The following is a 20,706-nucleotide window of genomic DNA, read 5'->3' on the forward strand; positions in this document are numbered from 1 at the left end:
TTTGTTATCTAATGAAAGGATTATTCTTTTATCCTTTAATATAGAAAGTGATCTGATTAGTGTATAAAATATGAATTCTTCTAGTATATTTATATTAATAAATAATATTGAGTATGTAAAATAGTGACATTAAATTCCTTCCTTGAAATGAAATATATTTAAGCTTAAATTCACCGTAGCTACTTCCAATTCTAATAGATCTCCAAGATTCCTTTTATCACGGAATAAATGCTACTATGTATATATTGTCCATATCTGGTTCTTTGACACTCTTCAACCACATGTATGCTTTACAATGCTTTCTGGTTTATCTTTTCATTCATTTGTAATTGATTATCAAACAAATTTGAATAATGGCATGAATTTCTCAATTTACATGGTAAAGAGGTAGTAGCAAACTCATGCTTGAATGACATGCCAAGCATGTTAAACAATGGTGCTTCTATGTTTCACCATTGCCCTTTTGAGTTTGCAATTCTAATGTTCTCATTCATTGGTAGGGTTACAAGTTCCATTCCAATCAAGGTCTTTCTACTACTATTTCTCACTAAGAAATTTCAATGTGGACTCAGCCTCATCTCTTGCCCAATTTTGTATTCATGTTGTTATATATTTCCTCGTTTCAGTTTACTTTATTTTATAAGCAAACCTCCTTGGAGTTTGTTTACATTTTTTTTGTTATTTTATTTTATGTTCATAACATTTGACAATATTATCATTATGAAGATCTAATTTCTACCATTTTATTATGATAAAATGTACACAATGCCAAAGTGGTTTATTTATATAATTTAAATGCAACTAAATAAAATTGAGTTGTAGAATGTATCATGCTCAAAGGGGCTATTTTCATTATGTGAATAGAGCTCAAGATTATATTTTTTAATTCCATAAAGAAACTACAACTATAGCTCAAAGAAGTCACAAAATGTATTGTCCTCAAGCAACTCATTTTCATCATGTGAATAGAGTTCAAGATCGTCCTTGCTTATTTATTTCTCTAATTCATCTATATTACTATAGAGATCTTGTCTCTTATCATGGAATGTGAATTAAGATGAAGAGCCATTGTGTCTTTATATCCAATTAAATCATACATGGAACTTGATAAACACTTTCCACTCCATTAGGAAAACAACTAGCCGTATGAGTGAACCAAAGAAAACCCAATTCTTTATCCATAAAATAAAAATAACAATTACTTATTTATCATTTAATTTTGAATGATATATGGCAGTTATGCTCAATTGAGCACACTTATCCAATAGTTATTCAAATATAGTTCTTTATTATTGAGACAATCCTAAATTAGCATGCTAATAAATATTTTTTCAATATCCTTTTATAGAAAAATTGGGCTCTCCATTTACCCAATGCCACTTTCAAATTTATAGGACATTCCATATCAATTACAATTGGCATAACCATTACACGTCCATTACAACTTTGGTGTAAAATTGCCAAGATGTTAACTAAAACAAAAAAACCACAAAAACATGAACAAAATTCACATAGAAAAATAATCAACCTAAGTTCGAGATTGTATTTAAAAATTGTATACACCAAAAATACTATTTTATACATCAAAATTAAATTAATGTATCTTCTATGCATATATCAAATTGTACTCTCTAACATGATGGCATATATAATTTTCTATTAACACAACTCTTGCAAGTACTAATTTATATGAATGAAAAATATATACTAAAGTAAAATATTTATCAAAATCACTAAAGTAAAAAAATACAAAACATAGATTTTTCTTCTTTATAATAAAATAAATGAACCAGAAATCTAAACATTCTTTTAAACATTAATTATAAAAAACATCTCTATCAAATTTAAATTAACTCATATTTCTATTACACTAAGAAGTCCAAGATAAAATAAAATAATAATTATTCCTACACTAAAATATTTGAAGGTATAATTTAGTTTTTAAAACCTTAATCTATATTCCTTCGCATCACTCGTTTTCCGACTTTGATAGATTATAGGTTCTTAATTTCATGTATTTTTAAAAAGAGTTGACAATCGATTTTCTTATTTCTGTATCACTCGTTTCAGTGGATATGATTTATTTTCACATTTTTTAATTAGTTAGGGTATAATTTTGTTATTAAACTAAATAGAAAACATAATACATATTATAGTTCAGCGCGACAATCTTAATCTAATCGTGCCGTTTCGAAGCATCCTGAAGATTTTTGTGTTACCGTTCACTTTCCACTTGGAAAGACTTTTGTCCGGCCATTCCCACTGCAGAAGACTTATCTCAGCCGATATTAAGGACTTGACCATTGTACCATTTCCATTTTCTGTCGAGACTTCGACTTTGGAATTATTAGCGCCCAAAGGTCTATTCCTTTACGTGGGATAAACGGCACGACTTGACCAGTGGGCTTTTCTATTTAAGTTTGATAATAAACCTGAACCATAAGGCCATCAACATAAACATCTTCCCCTTGGGTGATATTTAAGAAAAATACAAATGCTCTGGTTATAGAAATGGAGATGAAGAATTTGGCCATAGTCATTACTATTATTATTGCGATGCATAATTGCAGTTTAATAGCAGTGGATGGTGGAGATACCCTTTTAATGGGTTCTTCCCTCTCAGGAAATCAGACCATTATATCAAAGAATGGCACGTTCGCATTGGGATTTTTCAATCCCAAAGGAACGAATAATTGGTACATTGGCATCTGGTATGCGCAAGTCTCTCAGAAGGCCATTGTTTGGGTGGCTAACAGAGAGAATCCTGTCAGAAGCATGCCCGGGGTTCTCAACTTTTCAAGCGACGGTCGTCTCAGATTGTTTAACAGAGACGATCAGTTTGTTTGGTCAACTGATAATGGCCGAAAAGCCTCAGGCGCAATATTAATGGACTCCGGTAATCTAGTTTTGCTGGATGCCCACGAAAAGTCTGAGATTGTATGGGAGAGTTTTGCGCATCCAGGAGATACATGGTTGGCGGGCATGAAGATGTGGAAAGGCATGAAGTTAACTTCGTGGAAGAGCTCTGTGGATCCTGCAATTGGGCTATTCTCTTATGGAATGGATATGTCCCCAGGAAAGTCACAGATGGTGATGATCCATAACAACAGTGTTACATATTGGTCCAGTGGAGAGTGGACTGGTAATACTGCTACCAAGATTCCGGAGATGAAAGGTCAGAACATAGTCGAAATGTCCTGTGTGAGGGTTTCTCTTTCAAGAATGTACTATGAATATTTCATAAACCCGACTTGGAAACCTCTCACGGCGCGGCTAGTGTTGCAGACGAATGGAGAATATGGAACTTACTTCTGGATGGGTGATGGTAAATGGACTCTGGTTTGGTCGACACACCGGGGTCAATGCAGCGAGTATGATATCTGTGGAGCTTATGGAGTGTGCAATGCGAATGATGTGTGTAGTTGTGTTGAGGGTTTCACGCCCAAGGAACCATCTCAAAGCTGGTGGTCAAACGGGTGTGCTCGGCGAAGACCCCTGCAATGCTCTATCGCAAAGGGAACTACCGACGGCTTCCGGGAAGCCAAGAACCGATTCTTGCCCGAAAAAGAAGCAGTCATATACAATGAGCCAACACAGAAGAGTTGCCGGACTGCTTGTCTCAACAATTGCTCCTGCACAGCCTTTTCTTTCGCTACTTCTCATCCTTTCATGTGTAGACTGTGGTTTGGGGATTTATTCAAAATGCGCGCTTCATCAGACGGTCAATCAGTCTTTATTAGACTGGCCGCTTCTGAACTGCCGCATTCGACGTCAAAGCGAAGCAGCAAACCTCCAGCACTTAGAGTTGTACTTGCTGCTACTGGAGCCGCGTTCTCTGTCATTTTGGCTCTCCTGTTGGGCGTCTTTATTCTTTGTAAACGTCGAAGGGCGCGGAAGAAAAGCATTGAACAGGACGTGCCAACGTCGCTCAAAGCATTCACTTACAAAGAGCTGCGAATTGCAACCAAGAATTTCAAGCATAAGCTGGGGAGCGGAGCATTCGGCTCTGTGTTCTCAGGAGTTCTGCCAGACAACACGCTTGTAGCGGTCAAAAAACTAGAAGGTTCTGTCGGAGCAGAAAAGCAATTTCGTGCAGAAATAAGTACCATCGGGAAAATACAGCATGTAAATCTGGTGAGGCTCTGGGGATTCTGCGTAGGAGGTTCTCGAAGGCTACTGGTGTATGCTTACATGCCCAACGGCTCTCTAAATTCTTTTCTTTTCCACAAAGAGGGGGAAGTAGAGAAGTTGTTGGACTGGAAGACTCGGTTTGAAATCGCACTGGGCACTGCGCGAGGATTAGTTTATCTCCATGAAGAATGCAGGGATCGCATCATTCATTGCGATATTAAACCTGAAAACATTCTGCTGGACGGTGACTTTCACCCCAAGATAGCTGATTTTGGGTTGGCAAAGCTGGTAGGTAGAGATTTCAGCCGCGTACTGACAACCACAAGAGGAACTCGTGGGTACTTGGCTCCCGAGTGGATCTCTGGCCTTCCTATCACTCCCAAGGTGGACGTATACAGTTTTGGCATGACGTTGCTGGAAATCATATCTGGTCGTAGAAATCTGGATCTGAAGGTAGAGGAGAGCAGGTTGTACTTTCCTACCTGGGCTTCATGTCAAATTCAAAGAGGAAACATAATAGGCGTTGTGGATGCAAGGATAGCTAGTGAGGCTAATATAGAAGAGGTGAGAAGAGCCGCCATGGTTGGGGGACTATGCATTCAAGACGATGAGAATCTGAGGCCGAGCATGGGTGAAGTGGTGAAGATATTGGAAGGAACGATGGAAGCTCCTGCACCACAAATTCCGAGGTCTCTACAGGTGCTGGTAGATCAGCTGGATGACTACGAAAGCCATACGTTTGATCGACAACCATGGACATCAAGTGGTTCCATACCGGCAATGAATTAGGTTGCTTTAAATAGGCATAATTATAATTAAAAGAAATGCTTACTACGCTGGTACCTTGGTTTCAAGTGTAGAGGAGTACACCATAGAATAAGGTTAACAAATATTTTAAAATATTATAAATTATATTAGTAAAACTCTTCTAAAGTGTATAAGTTCCAAAAAAAATTTTAAAAAAAATGCAATTTTAGTTCGATAAACATTTCAAAATAAAGTTAGTTGAAGTTTTGGTTTTTCCTTTCTTTAAACTTTTATCAAATTTTCACATATTTATGAAATTTTTATACAAATATTTTATTTGAAATATTTAAACTGTTTTTTATTAATCATATTTGTCAACAAATCATAAGCTAAAATTTTTATATCTAAAATAAATATTTATCTATTATAAAGTTAAAATATATTTCTTTAATTAAAATTATTCAAAAAAATAATTCTTGACAATTTGATTGGCTAAGGAGTTTGACCTCTTATTCCAACCTTTGTGTTGTTCAAGAAATATATATATATATATATATATTGTGTAACCCTAATCTATTGGTGTACATTTTAGAATAGTGAAAGACAATAATAATAATAATAATAATAATAATAAAGCTCTCGTAATAAGTTGTTCACATTCTTCTCATTATGATAAAAAGTTGTTTGGTAGATCTTATTCAAGATTAGTTGGCTCATGCACATTATATAGTGCAAGGCAAATATTTCGAGGTACATATTTATTTTGATGCAGGAGCATCCTCAATTCTTGGCAATCTTGCATCAACCAAAAATATTTTCTTTCTATTTTGCTTTTTGTTTTGTAGTTTCAGCATTTCATTATGTATTTCCTAGCATTGGCTCACTGGATCTTAAGGAGTTACGTTTTGCTGGCGAACTTGATCATCTTCCTTATTCCTAAACCATGGAGCATTCGGATCAATTTTCGGCAAGTTATCGATTCCGATTTTTGAGATAGTTTTCTAACACTGGAACCAGTTGGACCTATTTTCTTTAGTCATTCTACCAGATCCCTTTTGTAGCTTGCGAAGCCTTGAGCATTGATTTCGATGTTCCTTGGCATGTGGACGACCTTCCCTTTGATCAACACTTCATGATTTGGATTTTCTGATGGAATCTCTTTGGCAGATGCCAACCTTGTTGGTTTTACACGTTTGGTCTTGTTCTTCAACATTTGATCCCTTTTGGGCTGACCAGATCCCCTTGGATCATATAAATAATTGTAATTGAGCATTGGAATGTAAATCAGAAGAAAAATAAAACATAGAAGATAGATCTTAAGTTTTGAGGTTTCGGTTGAGACCTGTTCTGTAGTTGAGCATGTTTGTAGCAGGCTAGTGAGCCTAATTCTTGTATCCTAGATGTTATCGGTTGCTTGTAATTCATTTTCATGATTTAATTTATTTATTTCTGCGCTGCCTCCATCATATCCTTTTGTTTTCATTGTGTTTACTTTTGCTGACCGGTCCAGACTAATCTCTTCGAGGTCCCTCCTAACTGGTGATTGCACCAAGTGGTATCAAAGAAGACTTCATTCCAAATATTGTGTGGTCCTAAAACTTTTGGTGTGGGGTGGCAGATTGTGGATCCGACCTATAGATGCAGAGGACTGGCATGAAGATGGCGTGAGGAGGAAATAAGAATGATGGAGAACGTGGGAATGCATACCTGGGTATGATGGAAATATTGAGAGGAATTACAACCCGATTGGAAGCCGTTGAGACAACCCAGAGAAAAGGCTGACATATTGAAGATGTGAGTGAAGCTAAAGGAGAAGAAGACTCAGAAGAACAACTAAACCCATTGATGATCAATCCAGATGAAGAAAGGTTCTTAAGGGTTTTGAGTAGGGCGAATACTAAACCAAATTTTACCCCGCTGGAATATGATGGAAAGTTGGATTTAGATGAATTGATAGATTGGATCTCAGAGATGGAGAAATATTTTAATTTTGAGAACACCACAGAGGAAAGGAAGGTGAAATATGCGTGCACCCAGTTGAAAGGTCATGCATCTATTTGGTGGGAGCATTTGCAGGTTAATAGAAAGAGGAAAGCTAAAGAAACGATTAGAATATGGGATCGAATGGTTGCTAAGTTAAAATCAAAATTTTTGCCAGTTGATTATCAAGTGAATCTGTTGCGAAAGTTGCAGAATTTGAAGCATAAGGAATCTAGTGTAATGGAGTATACCAAAGCATTCTACAAGTTGAATATTAGACCCAAACATGTTGATGATGAGGTCAAACAAGTTGCATGATAGTTGAATGGATTGCGAATGTCTATATAAGATGAACTCAGTTTGATAAAATTGCAGAGTGTTGAACAAGCTTACTAGTATGCCCTTAAAGTAGAAGAGAAGCTAAACAAAAAACATGAGTAGAGATAGAGAGGTAGGGGTGGAAGGTTTTCCAAAGAAAGATTTCAAGGAGGAAGAGGATATACTGAAGGTAGAGGAACCTATACAGATTAGAACAAGGACATGGAAGTAAGCAAATATGCTAGTTCATAACAGAAGGATGATAGAAATTTCTACCGGAGAAGAGAACCTGATGGTTATTGAAATGAGAATTTTGGAAAATATGACAGAAGAAAAGATAGGAGAGTGTTCAGAGGAACTTTCTTTAAGTGTGGAGGAGAAGGACATCATTCTTTCAAGTGTAAGAAGGCAGAGAGAATGAGGAGAATAGCAATGGTGGAAGAAAGCCCCACAAGATCAACTAGCAAACCAAAAGATGGAGAATTATGGATGAGGAGGAGGGATTTGTGTCATACTGGAGGAGATGAGGAGACTTTGCAAAGGAGGAATTTGTTCAAGACCAGATGTAAGGTATCTGATAAGTTCAATAAAGTTTTTATTGATAGTAGTAGTTTAGATCACCTTGTTTTAGAAGAGATGGTAACTAAGTTGAATTTGGAAAGATTGAAAGCCTTATCAAATAGCATGGATTTAGGATGATCATAAGTTGTTAGTAAGTGAGAAATGTTTGGTGAAATTGAAAATTGGGAATTATCATGACGAAGTCTTGTGTGATATTATGCCTATGGATATTTGTCACCTTTTGTTGGGTAGACCTTGTGGTGCAGGAGCACCCTTCCAAGCTCTTCCTCTTTCTTTTTTTTCTTGGTGTGATTCTTCTTTTGAAGCCATTGTATATAAAATAAAGAGCCATGCGCTCATTGGTCCTAGTTAGGGTCCTAGTTGAGGTCTTAGGGGCATGAGTCAAAAATTGAGATTTTCTTGGAAATAGGGGGTATGTGTGCATTTGGGGTGTTTAGGGGTCCCTCATAGCATGGTGGAGTCCTTAGGTTGGCCCAATGTGTGTCTAGGAGTCAAGAAAAGCAACATTGGGAAAGTTGCTCAAAAGTTGCATGACAACTTTTAAAAGTTGTCAAGCAACTTTTCCACCATGAGGCCAAAATTCTTAGTTTGGTGAGGGAAACCCTAATAAGGGCACAAAGACTGAGGAGAGGGTAGTATAAGTATTTCCAAACCCTAAGTTAATGGGTTGGATGTCAGACATTGTACGGCCCAAGTAAGCAAAGCTTGACTGTGACTGTTTGTTGGTTACCAGTCAGTTTGAATGAAGCAATTGAGCAAGTTAATGGATTGATTTGCATGTAAATAATTTCATTGTGAGAAATTAGATTAGGTTTTTATTTTCCGGTAGTGTGTGTTTGTAAATAGTTTGTAAATTGCCTTCTCTTTGTCTAGTTTTGGACTGGTTTGTATAAATGGATGCATAATTCCATTCCCCATTATGGAACCACCATGAAACCATGGGGAATGAGAGTAGAGACCTTGTACCATAGTTCAATGCAAGTAGGGCCCTTGAAAATGCAATGAGGCCATACAAAGACCTACTCCTAGGCGAGACTGGACAGTGCCCGGTTAGGAATGGTTACTGTTGCAGAGGTCTTGAAAAGAAAGGTTGGCCAAAGGAGAGTGCACCCTTTGGAGGAGGTGTAGAGGATTGTGTGAAGCACCACTGGTGTGAAGGAGGAGCCTCCACCAATCCAGACAAGGTGGCTAAAACACAAAACATCCACTGTGACCCAGGCAGACCAGAAAAACCCTCACAAAACCCTTAAAAACCCCAAAATTTACCCTAGGCACTGTACGCCGACTTGGAGGCCCAAAACTAAAGAAATACTTGAGCCCTTGCCAAATGAATGGTAGTCCATTTTGGGAGTTTGGGTAGTTTGTGCATTGTTTGTGAGAGGGAGCCCTAAAAGTCCAGGTAGGAGGCCTAATTAGTCCTAATCCTTGTAGCCCTATTTTGTAGGCAAAACACAAAATAGTGAAATCGGTAGGAGGAATGAAGGTTGTAACTTCTTGGGGGCACATGGATGGATTTAAAAAATGGTTTAAGACATTTCTTAACCTTGCTAAGACCCTGGAAGGTGTAGAACAAGCCTAGCCCTTATTAGCCATAGTAAGGGGTTTTGAGTCTCATGAGTAGGTGAGACCTTAGAAGCAGCATTACAACTCATTGGAGGGTGGATTGGGCAAGGTCAGGGGATTCCTCAAGCAAGGGAAGTCCTAGAGACCCTAGGGCGTGGAGAGAACACCAAGTGATCCAAGGAAAGGGTCCAAGAGCATAGACTAGGCTAGTCTATCCCAAGCACCATCCCATCATATTGGTATCAGAGCCAGGTTAAAGATTTGTTGGACTGTGTATGTCTCTATATATTGGTGAATCGGTAGGGGAGAGTAGAATGGTCACTAATGCAGAGCTGGCTAGGGAGGTAGAAGAGCAGAAGGAGAAAAATAGACTCCTTGAAGAAGCCATGAGTGAGATAAGGGATAAAGTGCAAGAAGTGATGGATCAGAGGACACAAGGACCTTGGGGTGAAGACACCAAAGATAAAGGAAAGAAAACCATTGACATAGATGACATTATACCTAAACCAGATCCCTTTTTTAATGAAGAACCTTTTGTGAAGGCTATCAAGGCTTTGAACACCAAGGCTTTTGAAGGATTGCCACATTTCAATGGAAGGATGGACATTGACACTGTCATGGAATGGATTGAGGGCATGGAAAACCACTTTGAGTGTGAGGGAGTGATAGAGGCTCAAAAGGTTAAGGTTGCCAAATCCAGATTAAGGAGAGTAGCTTTAACATGGTGGAAGTACTTGCAAGAAGAGAGAGTTAGCATGGGGAAGCTACCTATTGCCAATTGGAAGGCCATGGTGAGCAAGATCAAAGAGAATTACTTACCAGAGGATTATGAAGTCCAACTTCATAAGAAGAGATAGGGTTTGAAGCAAAAAGAACTTGATGTGACCTCCTACACCGAAGAATTTTAAAAACTTTGCCTTAGATCCAAAGTCCAAGAAGATGAATCTATTAAGGTGGCTAGGTATCTAAGTGGCCTAAAGTGGAACATTCAAGAGGAGATAAGCCTATGGACTCCTACTACAGTTCAAAAATGTCATCAGCTTGCTGCCAAGGTGGAAGAGAGGAACAAAAGGAAACAAGACTCCAATAATAGGGGTAGAGGCAGAGGTAGAGACCAAATGAACCACCGAGGTGGTTACCAAAGCAAGTCAAATGAGCAGAGGAACCAAGGAGAAGACAAGCTGACTGAACATGGCAATGAAACCAATCTTAGAGGGGGCCATTCTAGAGGAAGAGGTGTACAAGGTGGTCCAAGTAGGGGTAGAGGTACCGGCAGAGGTAACTCCTATTTTGCAACTATGAAGTGTTACAACTGTGGACAATTGGGACACCCGGCAAATAGATGCCTTGACAAGCCTACCTCATCAAATAATGGAAAGAGGGTTGCTTATTCTCATGAAGACTCTTCAATTAGCAAGACATCGGATGTGGACCAGATTGAATCAGAAATTGGTGAGAATCTAATGTTCAATAGGATTTTGATCAAACAGCCGGTTAAGGAGGAACCCAAACATAGGAGAGCATTGTTTAGGGTGAGATGCAAAGTTCTTGGTAAAGTGTGCAAGGTGATAGTTGATTCAGGCTCAACTGACAACATCATATTAGAAGAGGCAGTTAGGAAGTTGAAACTCACAAGAATACCCCACAATAGTCCTTACAAGGTGACTTGGTTGAACAAAGGACAAAGTGTGCTTGTCAATGACCAGACTTGGGTAGAGTTTTCTATTGGAGGATACAAGGATAAGATCCTTTGTGATGTGTTGCCTATGGATGCTTGTCATTTGCTACTAGGAAGACCCTGGCAATTTGATAGGAAGGTGATCTATCATGGAGAGGAGAACTCCATATCATTTAAGAAGGATAGCAAGACCTTCAAGATTCAGTCCTTGATAGAGGATGAAGAGGGAACTTCAAAAACACCTAATGTCTTATTGGCTATAGGCAAAGAGGTCTTAAACTTGCTACATGAGGAGGAGATAGTGAAGTGTGCCATCTTTGTGAAACCAAAGGAGGAAGAAGACAAGTTGCAGGCAGAAGTACCCAAGGAGGTGAAGCAAATGTTGCAAGAGTATAAGGACATAGTGAGTGATGGAGCACCTATAACACTCCCACCTAGAAGGTCTATGAGCCATCAAATAGACTTTGTTCCCAAAGCATCCTTACCTAACAAGGTAGCATATAAGATCACACCTGATCAGAATAAGGAGGTAGCAAGGCAAGTGTAGGAGTTATTGGAACAAGGACCGATTAAGAAGAGCATCAGCCCATGTGTAGTCCCGATAGTGCTAGCATCAAAGAAGGGAGGTAAGTGGAGACTTTGCATTGACTCAAGGGCAATCAATAGGATCACCATAAGGTATAGGTTTCCTATTCCTAGAATAGAGGATTTGATGGACTATCTAGGAGGTGCTATGTATTTCACCAAATTGTACCTTAAAAGTGGTTATCACCAGATTAGAATCAAGGAGGGTGATGAGTGGAAGACTACTTTCAAGACCACAGAAGGATTGTATGAATGGATTGTGATGCCATTTGGACTCACCAATGCCCCAAGCACCTTCATGAGGTTGATGACTAAGGTGTTAAAAGATTTCACAGGAAGGTTTGTGGTAGTATACCTAGATGACATTCTCATCTATAGCAGAACCAAAGAGGAGCACCTTGAGCATTTGAGGTTAGTTTTAGAAAGGTTGCATGAGGAGAAGTTATCCATCAACCTAGAGAAGTGTGACTTCTTGAAGCAAGAGATGGTCTACTTAGGATTTGTGGTGTCTAAAGGATCCTTGAAGATGGATCCAAGCAAAGTAGAGGCAATCTTGAATTGGCCTGCACCTAGAATAGGGACTGAAGTTAGGAGTTTCCATGGATTAGCTCAATTCTATAGGAATTTTGTGAGGAACTTTAGTGGCATATGTGCACCAGTCCTTGACACCATAAAAGGAGGCCTTAAAACTAAGTTTAAATGGACTGAGTAGGCTGACAAAGCATTTCAATTGTTGAAGCAAGAAGTAGCCACAAAACCTATTCTTCTCCTACCTACCTTTGATAAGCTATTCACATTGGAGTGTGATACAAGCAGAATTGCAGTAGGTGGTGTATTGAGTCAAGAGGGAAGACCTATGGCATTTTTCAGTGAGAAGCTTAATGAAGCAAAGAAGAAGTACCCAGCCTATGACCTAGAGTTGTATGCATTAGTCCAGTCTCTTAAAAAATGGAGGCATTACTTACTTCCAAAGGAATTTGTGGTGTTCACAAACAACTAGGCATTGAGTTACATTAACACTTAAGAGAAGCTTAGCAATAGGCATTTGAAATGGATGGAATACCTCCAATCCTTCACCTTCACCTTCAAGCATAGGAAGGGGCAACTTAACAAGGTGGAAGATGCATTAAGCAGGAAGTTGTTGACAGTTCAAGAACTACAGTTGCAGAGCATAGGAATAGAAGGTTTCAAGGACCTCTATGAAGGAGATGAAGACTTCTCATCAGCTTACAAGGTTTGCAAGGAGTTTGAGAACCATTTCCATGGTGAGTATGCAGATTATACTCTCCAAAATGGTCTCTTGTTCAAGGGTAATTGGTTGTGTGTACCAAGAGGATCCATGAGGGAGAACCTCATCCAAGAGAAACACAATGGCAATTTAAGTGGACACTTTGGAGTCAACAAAACCTTGGATTTAGTATAGAGGTACTACTATTCGCCAAAGTTTCCAAGGGATGTGAAAATATATGTAGAACAATGTGGTGTGTGCCAAAGAACAAAAGGAGGATCAAGCAATGCTGGTCTCTATCAACCATTTCCGGTCCCTAATAGGCCTTGGGAATGCATAAGCATGGACTTTGTAGTATGACTTCCCAAGACAAAGATAGGTATGGACAACATCTATGTGGTAGTAGATAGATTTTCCAAGATGAGCCATTTTATTCCATGTAAAACTACACATGATGCTAGCTATGTTGCACATCTCTTCTTTAAAGAGATTGTTAGGATTCATGGACTCCCTTTAAGCATTGTTTCAGACAGGGACAACAAGTTCATGGGTCATTTTTGGCAGACATTATGGAGGAGACTTGGAACTAATCTCTCGTTTAGCTCAGCTTACCATCCACAAACAGATGGTCAGATTGAAGTCATCAATAGGGTGTTAGGCAACTTGTTGAGGTGTTTAACTAAGGAGTATGTGCAGACATAGGATCTAGTCATTCCACAAGCAGAGTATGCATATAATGATAGTGTGAATAGGACCACTGGTAGAATTCCTTTTGAGGTTGTCTATGGTAGACATCCAAGAGGAGTATGTGAGTTGAGAGACCTTGGTACCTTGGAAATAAAGAGTGGGCAAGCAGAGGACTTCACTCAAACCATCAAGGAAGTTCAAGAGAAAGTCAAGAAAGCCATCCTTGAATCCACTCAAAAAATGAAGGCCAAAATGGATGATAGAAGGAGAGAGGTTCAGTTCAAGGTGGGTGACTATGTGATGGTCCATTTGAGCAAAGCTAGGATGCAAAGTTGTAAGTCCACCAAACTGCAAATCAAGAGGGTAGGACCTTGTAGAATTCTGGAAAAATATGGAGAGAATGCTTACAAGGTTGACCTGCCTTCAAATTTGGCTATATCACCAGTCTTTAATGTAGCTGACCTGATCATGTACAAGGGTGAAATAGTAGGGCAAGAGGAGAACTAGGCCAAGGTGCTACAGGACCTAGATGCTAATGTCTTACCATAGTGAAGAAGCTAATAGCAGAGGAGATCTTGGAATCCAGAGTAAAGAAGTCCACCAGGCACCAGGTCTACATGGAACACTTGGTGAAGTGGGCAGATCAGCTTGAGTCTGAAGCTACCTAGGTTGAAGAGAGCAGGTTCAAGACACTTGGCATAGACCCGACTCTCATCTCTTCTTCTATTTCTAAGTTGTGTGTAGAGGGGGAGTATGGTGCAGGAGAACCCTTCCAAGCTCTTCCTCTTTCTTTTTTTTGTTGGTGTGATGCTTCTTTTGAAGCCATTTTATATAAAATAAAGAGCCATGTGCTCATTGGTCCTAGTTAGGGTCCTAGTCGAGGTCTTAGGGTCATGAGTCAAAATTTGAGATTTTCTTGGAAATAGGGGGTATGGGTGCATTTGAGGTGTTTAGGGGTCCCTCATAGCATGGTGGAGTCCTTAGGTTGGCCCAATGTGGTTCTAGGAGTCAAGAAAACCAACATTGGGAAAGTTGCTCAAAAGTTGCAAAAGTTGCATGACAACTTTTAAAAGTTGTCAAGCAACTTTTCCACCATGAGGCCAAAATTCTTAGTTTGGCATGGGAAACCCTAATAAGGGCACAAAGACCAAGGAGAGGGTAGTATAAGTATTTCAAAACCCTAATTTAATGGGTTGGATGTCAAACATTGTACGGCCAAACTAAGCAAAGCTTGACTGTGATTGTTTGTTGGTTACCAGTCAGTTTGAATGAAGCAACCGAGCAAGTTAGTTGATTGATTTGTATGTAAACCTATGTGGAGTTTCTTCTATGGTGTAAATAATTTCATTGTGAGCAATTAGATTAGGTTTTTATTTGCCGGTAGTGTGTGTTTGTAAATAGTTTGTAAATTGCCTTCTCTCTATCCAATTTTGGACTGGTTTGTATAAATGGATGCATAACTCCATTCCCCATTGTGGAACAAACATGAAACCATGGGGAATGAGAGTAGAGACCTTGTACCATAGTTAAATGCAAGAAAGGCCCTTGAAAATGCAATGAGTCCATACAAAGACCCATTCCTAGGCGAGACTGGACAGTGCCCAATTAGGAATGGTTGTTGTTGCAGAGGTCTTGAAAAGAAAGGTTGGCCAGAGGAGAGTGCACCCTTTGGAGGAGGTGTAGACAAGTGTGTGAAGCACCATTGGTGTGAAGGAGGAGCCTCTATCAATCTAGACAAGGTGGCTAAAACACAAAACATTGACTGTGACCCAAGCAGACCAGAAAAACCCTCACAAAACCCTTAAAAACCCCAAAATTTGCCCTAGGCACTGTACGGCCACTTGGAGGCCCAAAACCAAAGAAATCCTTGAGCCCTTTCCAAATGAATGGAAGTACATTTTGGGAGTTTGGCTATTTTGTGCACCGTTTGTGAGAGGGAGCCCTAAAAGTCTGGGTAGGAGGCCTAATTGGTCCTAATCCTTGTAGCCCTATTTTGTAGGCAAAACACAAAATAGTGAAATCGGTAGGAGGAATGAAAGTTGTAACTTCTTGGGGGCACATGGATGGATGTAAAACATGGTTTAAGACCTGTCCTAACCTTGCTAAGACCTTGGAAGGTGTAGAACAAGCCTAGCCCTTATTAGCCATAGTAAGGGGTAATGAGTCTCATGAGTAGGTGAGACCTTAGAAGCAGCATTGCAACTCATTGGTGGGTGGATTGGGCAAGGTTAGGGGATTCCTCAAGAAAGGGAAGTCCTAGAGACCCTAGGGTGTGGAGGGAACACCAGGTGATCCAAGGAAAGGATCCAAGAGCATAGACTAGGCTAGTCTATCCCAAGCACCATCCTGTCACCTTGGTAGTTTGATTGATAGGAAATACATGATGGGAGAAATAATATACACCTATTGTGACCAATGGGAAGAAGAAAAACTTGGTGCCCTTGGAGGAGCCTTTGAAAAGTGAAGTCTGTATGAATGCTAGAATTTGTTTGGTGGATGGAAGGAAATTTTTGGATGGGATGAGACATGAGAATGTGTGTTTTGCCTTAGTTCCTAAGAAGTCTGAGAATCTAGACCATGAAGAAGAACAACCGGAAGAGATAAAGGGGTTATAGGCAGAGTATGAAGACATCATTTCAGATAATGTTCCTGATGGATTACCACCTATGAGAAGTATCAGTCATTGGATGGACCTGGTTTCAGGAGCTAGTTTTCCTAACAAAGATGCACACCAGATGACATTGATAGAGAATGAAGAGTTGAATAGACAAGTGCAGGAATTGTTAAAGAAAGGTTTGATTAGAGAAAGTTTGAGTCCTTGTGCAATACCAACAATATTAGCACCTAAGAAGAATGGATAATGGAGGATATGCACCAATTCCAGAGTAATAAAATAGATAATAGTTAAATATCAGTTTCCTTTCCCTAGGATGCATGACATAATGGATTGTTTGAGTGGAGCCAAATACTTGACAGAGATAGAATTGAAGACTGGATATCATCAGATCAGGATTAGAGAAGGAGATGAGTGGAAGACAACATTCAAGAAAAATGAAGGACTGTATGAATGGTTGGTGATGCCTTTTGGGTTAACTAATGTACCGAGTACTTTCATGAGGTTGATGAATGAGGTATTGAAGAAATTATTGGGTAAGTTTGTTATTGTATATTTGGATGGCATTCTGATTTTCGGTAAGACAAAAGAGGAGAATTTATTGCACTTAATATAAGTTTTGCAGAGGTTGAGAGAAGAAAAATTGCTTATAAACCTTTAGAAGTGTACTTTCATGAAGGAAGAGTTAGTCTATTTGGGATTTGTGATATCTGAGGATGGTTTGAAGATGGACCCTAAGAAAGTAAAAGCAATTGTTGAATGGCCTACACAGGATAGCACTAGAGATGTAAGATCATTTCATGGATTGGCTAGTTTCTACTGGAAGTTTATCAGAAATTTCAATTTTGTTTGTAGTCATATGATTGAGACAATGAGGGGAGATAGGAAGGAGTTCAAGTGGACCACTGGAGAAATTTTTTTTTTTGAACTGTTGAAGTAGAAAGTGACTAAGCAGCTTGTGTTAGATTTACTAGATTTCAACAAAGTATTTCAAGTAGATTGTGATGCAAGTGGAATAACAATTGGAGCAGTCTTGAGTCAGGAAGAGAGAGTAGTAGCTAATTCTAGTGAGAAGTTGAATGATGCCTGAAGGAGATATTCAGTGTATGATCAAGAATTTTATGCCATAGTTCAATCCTTGAGAAAGTGGAGACATTACCTGTTGCCCAAGGAGTTTGTGTTGTATACTGATCATCAAGCTTTGTAGTATTTGAACAGTCAGAGTAAGTTGAATCAGAGACATATGAGATACGTAAAATTTTTGCAGAGTTACACCTTTGTGTTGAAGCATAGGAGTTGGAATCCAAACAAAGTTGCTGATGCATTGAGTAGAAGGATGAATTTGTTGAGAGAGATGAGAGTGACAATATTAGGATTTGAGGAATTGAAGACCTTGTATGATGATGATCCAAATTTTGCAGAACCTTGGAGAGCATGTAAGAATCGGTTATGGTAGATAGAAGCAAGTGGTTGGATTACTTCATTCAAGATGGGATATTATTCGGAGGAGTTTAGTTGTGTATAGATAAGAGTTCTATGCAGGAGAATCTAATAAAGGAGAAACATAATGGAGGATTAGCCGGACTCTTTGGTGTTGATAAAATCGTAGCATTGGTGAGTGAGCATTAATTTTGGCCCCAGATTCATAAGGATGGTAGGAAATTTGTGTAGAGTTGTAGAGTTTGTCAAGTTGCAAAAGGTAGAAGTCAGAATGTGGGATTGTATAAGCCTTTGATAGTACTGAAAAGATGTTGAGAGGATATAAGCATGGATTTCATACTTGGATTTCCTAAGACGTATAGAGGGAATGATTCTATATTTGTGGTAGTGGATAGATTCTCGAAGATGACTCATTTCATACCTTTTAAGAAAACATCCGATGTACTGCATATAGCTGACCTATTTTTCAAGGAAGTTGTGAGATTGTATGGATTACCTCGGAGCATAGTTTTAGACAAAGATACTAAGCTTGTTGGTTATTTTTGGAGATCACTTTGGAAGAAGATGAAGACAGATTTGAAGTTCAGTTCTACTTTTCACCTACAGACTGATGGACAGATAGCGGTAGTTATCCAAAGCTTGGGAAATTCATTAAGATGTTTAGTTGGAGACAAAACCAGAAGTTGGGATTTGATTCTTGCACAAGCAGAGTTTGCCTACAATAATTTTGTAAACAAGAGTACTAGAAGAACACCTTTTGAGAATGTTACCGGAGCACACCCTATAGGTATATCATATTTGAGAGATATTAGCAGTGAAGATAAGAGAAGTGTAAAAGCAAAAAACTTTGCAAACCACATGACAGCCTTGCATATTCAAGTTAAGCAACATTTAGAGGACATGAACAACAAGTATAAGGAGAAAGCAGATGAGAAGAGAAGATATAAGAAATTTGAAGCTGGTGATGAAGTGATGGTGTATCTGAGAAAAGAAAGATTATTGGTTGGAACTTGTAACAAACTATAGATGAGGAAGTTTTGACCTTGCAATATTTTGAAAAAGTTCGGTTTCGGAAATGTATATGAAGTGGAGTTACCAGATAGTTTGAGTATTTCAACTATATTCAATATTGCAGATCTACATCAATATCATGAACCATAATTTAGTGAGGACAGTATTGCAGACTTGGAGAAACAGTTTCCCCAGAAGGAACCACATCAGATTGAAGACATTTTGGATAGTACGATTGGGCATAGTACCCATAGCAGTCAGTATAAGGAGTATCTAGTGAAGTGGAAGGGAAAACCATTTGAAGACTCATCTTGTATTTCTTAGGTAGAGGTAGATCACCTTGGTTTTCCTCTAACCTTAACAAAGTGAGGGACTCTCTTTTTTCAACAACCCTGGATGTTTGATGCAAGAGCATCCCCGGTTCTTTGCAATCTTGCATCAACCAAAAATATTTCCTTTCTATTTTGCTTTCTATTTTGCAATTTCAACATTTCATTCTGCATTTTCTACCATTGGCATTTTTATTGAGGACTTTATCATCTTCCTTATCCATAAACCATAGAGAATTTGGATAATTATCTGGCAAGTTATCAATTTCGGTTTCCTAGATAGTTTTCTAGCACCAGAACCGGTTGGACCTAGTAACTTTGGTGAATCTACCAAATCTTTTATGTAGCTTGCAAAGCATTAAGTCTTTTTTATAATGTTCCTTGGCATCTGGCCAACCTTCCCTTTGATTTGCACTTCATCCTTTTTATTTTCTAGAGCAATCTCTTTGGTGGAGGCCGACCTTGTTGGTTTTACACATATGCTCTTGTTCTTCGACATTTGATCCCTTTTGGGCCGACCAGATCCCCTTGGATCATAAAAATAATTATAATTGAGAATTAGAATGTAGATCAGAAGGAAAATAGAACATAGAAGATAGATCTTAAGTTTTGAGGTCCCAGTTGAGACCTGTTTAGTAGTTGAGCATGTTTTTTAGGAGGCCAGTGAGCCTAATTCTTGTATCCCAGATGTTACTAGTTTCTTGTAATCAATTTTTATGATTTAATTCAATTAGTTTTGCATTGCCTCCATCACATCCTTGTGTTTATGTTGTGTTTACTCTTGCTGACTAGTCTAGACTGATCTCTTTGAGGTCCCTCCTAACTAGTGACTGCACTATATTTCTTCTATATAATTTTTGGGAAGGGTCATCCCACAATATTGATTACTAAAATTGACACATGACTTCTTTTGTGTTTTGAGGCACTCAAACTAATTAAGAAACTTCAAATTAAGGTATTTCTTCAAGCTCAGGTGCCTTGATTCCTAGATAGTGTAGTAAATACCCTTGAAAGAAGGGTCAATTTAATTCAAAGGAAAAATTTTATTGTTTACAATAAAAAATGATTTGAAAGACACTTTCAAACAAAGGTCTTGATTTATTGTAAAAAAGTAATCAAAAGTGAAATGACTTGTAATCATTTTTCTTTGACACTATAGATTGCAATGACATACATTGGAACTAATTTTACTTTCACCTCCATCAACTTCAATAGTGGCTTTCATGGGCCTTTTGGGACTCATTTCTATTCCAAATTAGTTGTGTGCCTTCAAATAGAGGTTTTCTACATCTAGCTTCTTGTATAAAAATCAATCTAATGATTTTCAATACCAAATCATTGTTGTTTTCAACTTCAATATTCTAAAATTATATACCCTTTATATGTTTACCATAAAATGTCTAATTTAAACTATAATGATCTAATTTTTAATGCTAAATAAATATTTTCAAATCATGAGAAACTATTATGAAACCTTAAAATATCCAATTAGCACAATCAAGTTCTTATTGAATTCAATAATTGTATAACCAAGTAGGAAATGGTTATCTCAACTCTCTCAAACTCTAGGATGTGTCATATAATTTAAGAAATTCTTCCTTCTAATGTCATTGACAAAGATGATATCTTATATATATTCGATAATTTTTGGGGACTAATTATTTTTTGTATCACTCTTTCACACTTACCAAATACTCTATTGATTTTGAGCTAGCTTCTTTATCTAAAAAGCTCTATTGAAGTGAAATAGTTGTCATAAACACAAACTAGCTCTCCATGAGTTATATTTTTTAGTGTTGATGAAAGTTTTTTT

At 38.2% G+C, this 20,706-nt stretch overlaps 1 protein-coding gene across 1 annotated transcript; it reads left to right on the forward strand.

Moving 5' to 3' along the window:
• The first annotated feature begins 2,511 nt into the window (after nucleotides 1-2,511).
• LOC131076058 (G-type lectin S-receptor-like serine/threonine-protein kinase At2g19130) lies at nucleotides 2,512-4,920 on the forward strand. The gene has a single exon (XM_059212805.1). It carries the CDS (start codon nucleotides 2,512-2,514, stop codon nucleotides 4,918-4,920), a length of 2,409 nt encoding a protein of 802 aa, XP_059068788.1.
• The last annotated feature ends 15,786 nt before the right edge of the window (nucleotides 4,921-20,706 follow it).

The sequence above is a fragment of the Cryptomeria japonica genome, chromosome 10 (genome assembly GCF_030272615.1).
Source record: "Cryptomeria japonica chromosome 10, Sugi_1.0, whole genome shotgun sequence".
In the NCBI taxonomy this organism is placed as follows: Eukaryota; Viridiplantae; Streptophyta; class Pinopsida; order Cupressales; family Cupressaceae; genus Cryptomeria; species Cryptomeria japonica.

Excerpts from the sequence above, each read along its gene's own strand:
- LOC131076058 (XM_059212805.1), top strand. The coding sequence starts at position 2,512 with ATGGAGATGAAGAATTTGGCCATAGTCATTACTATTATTATTGCGATG.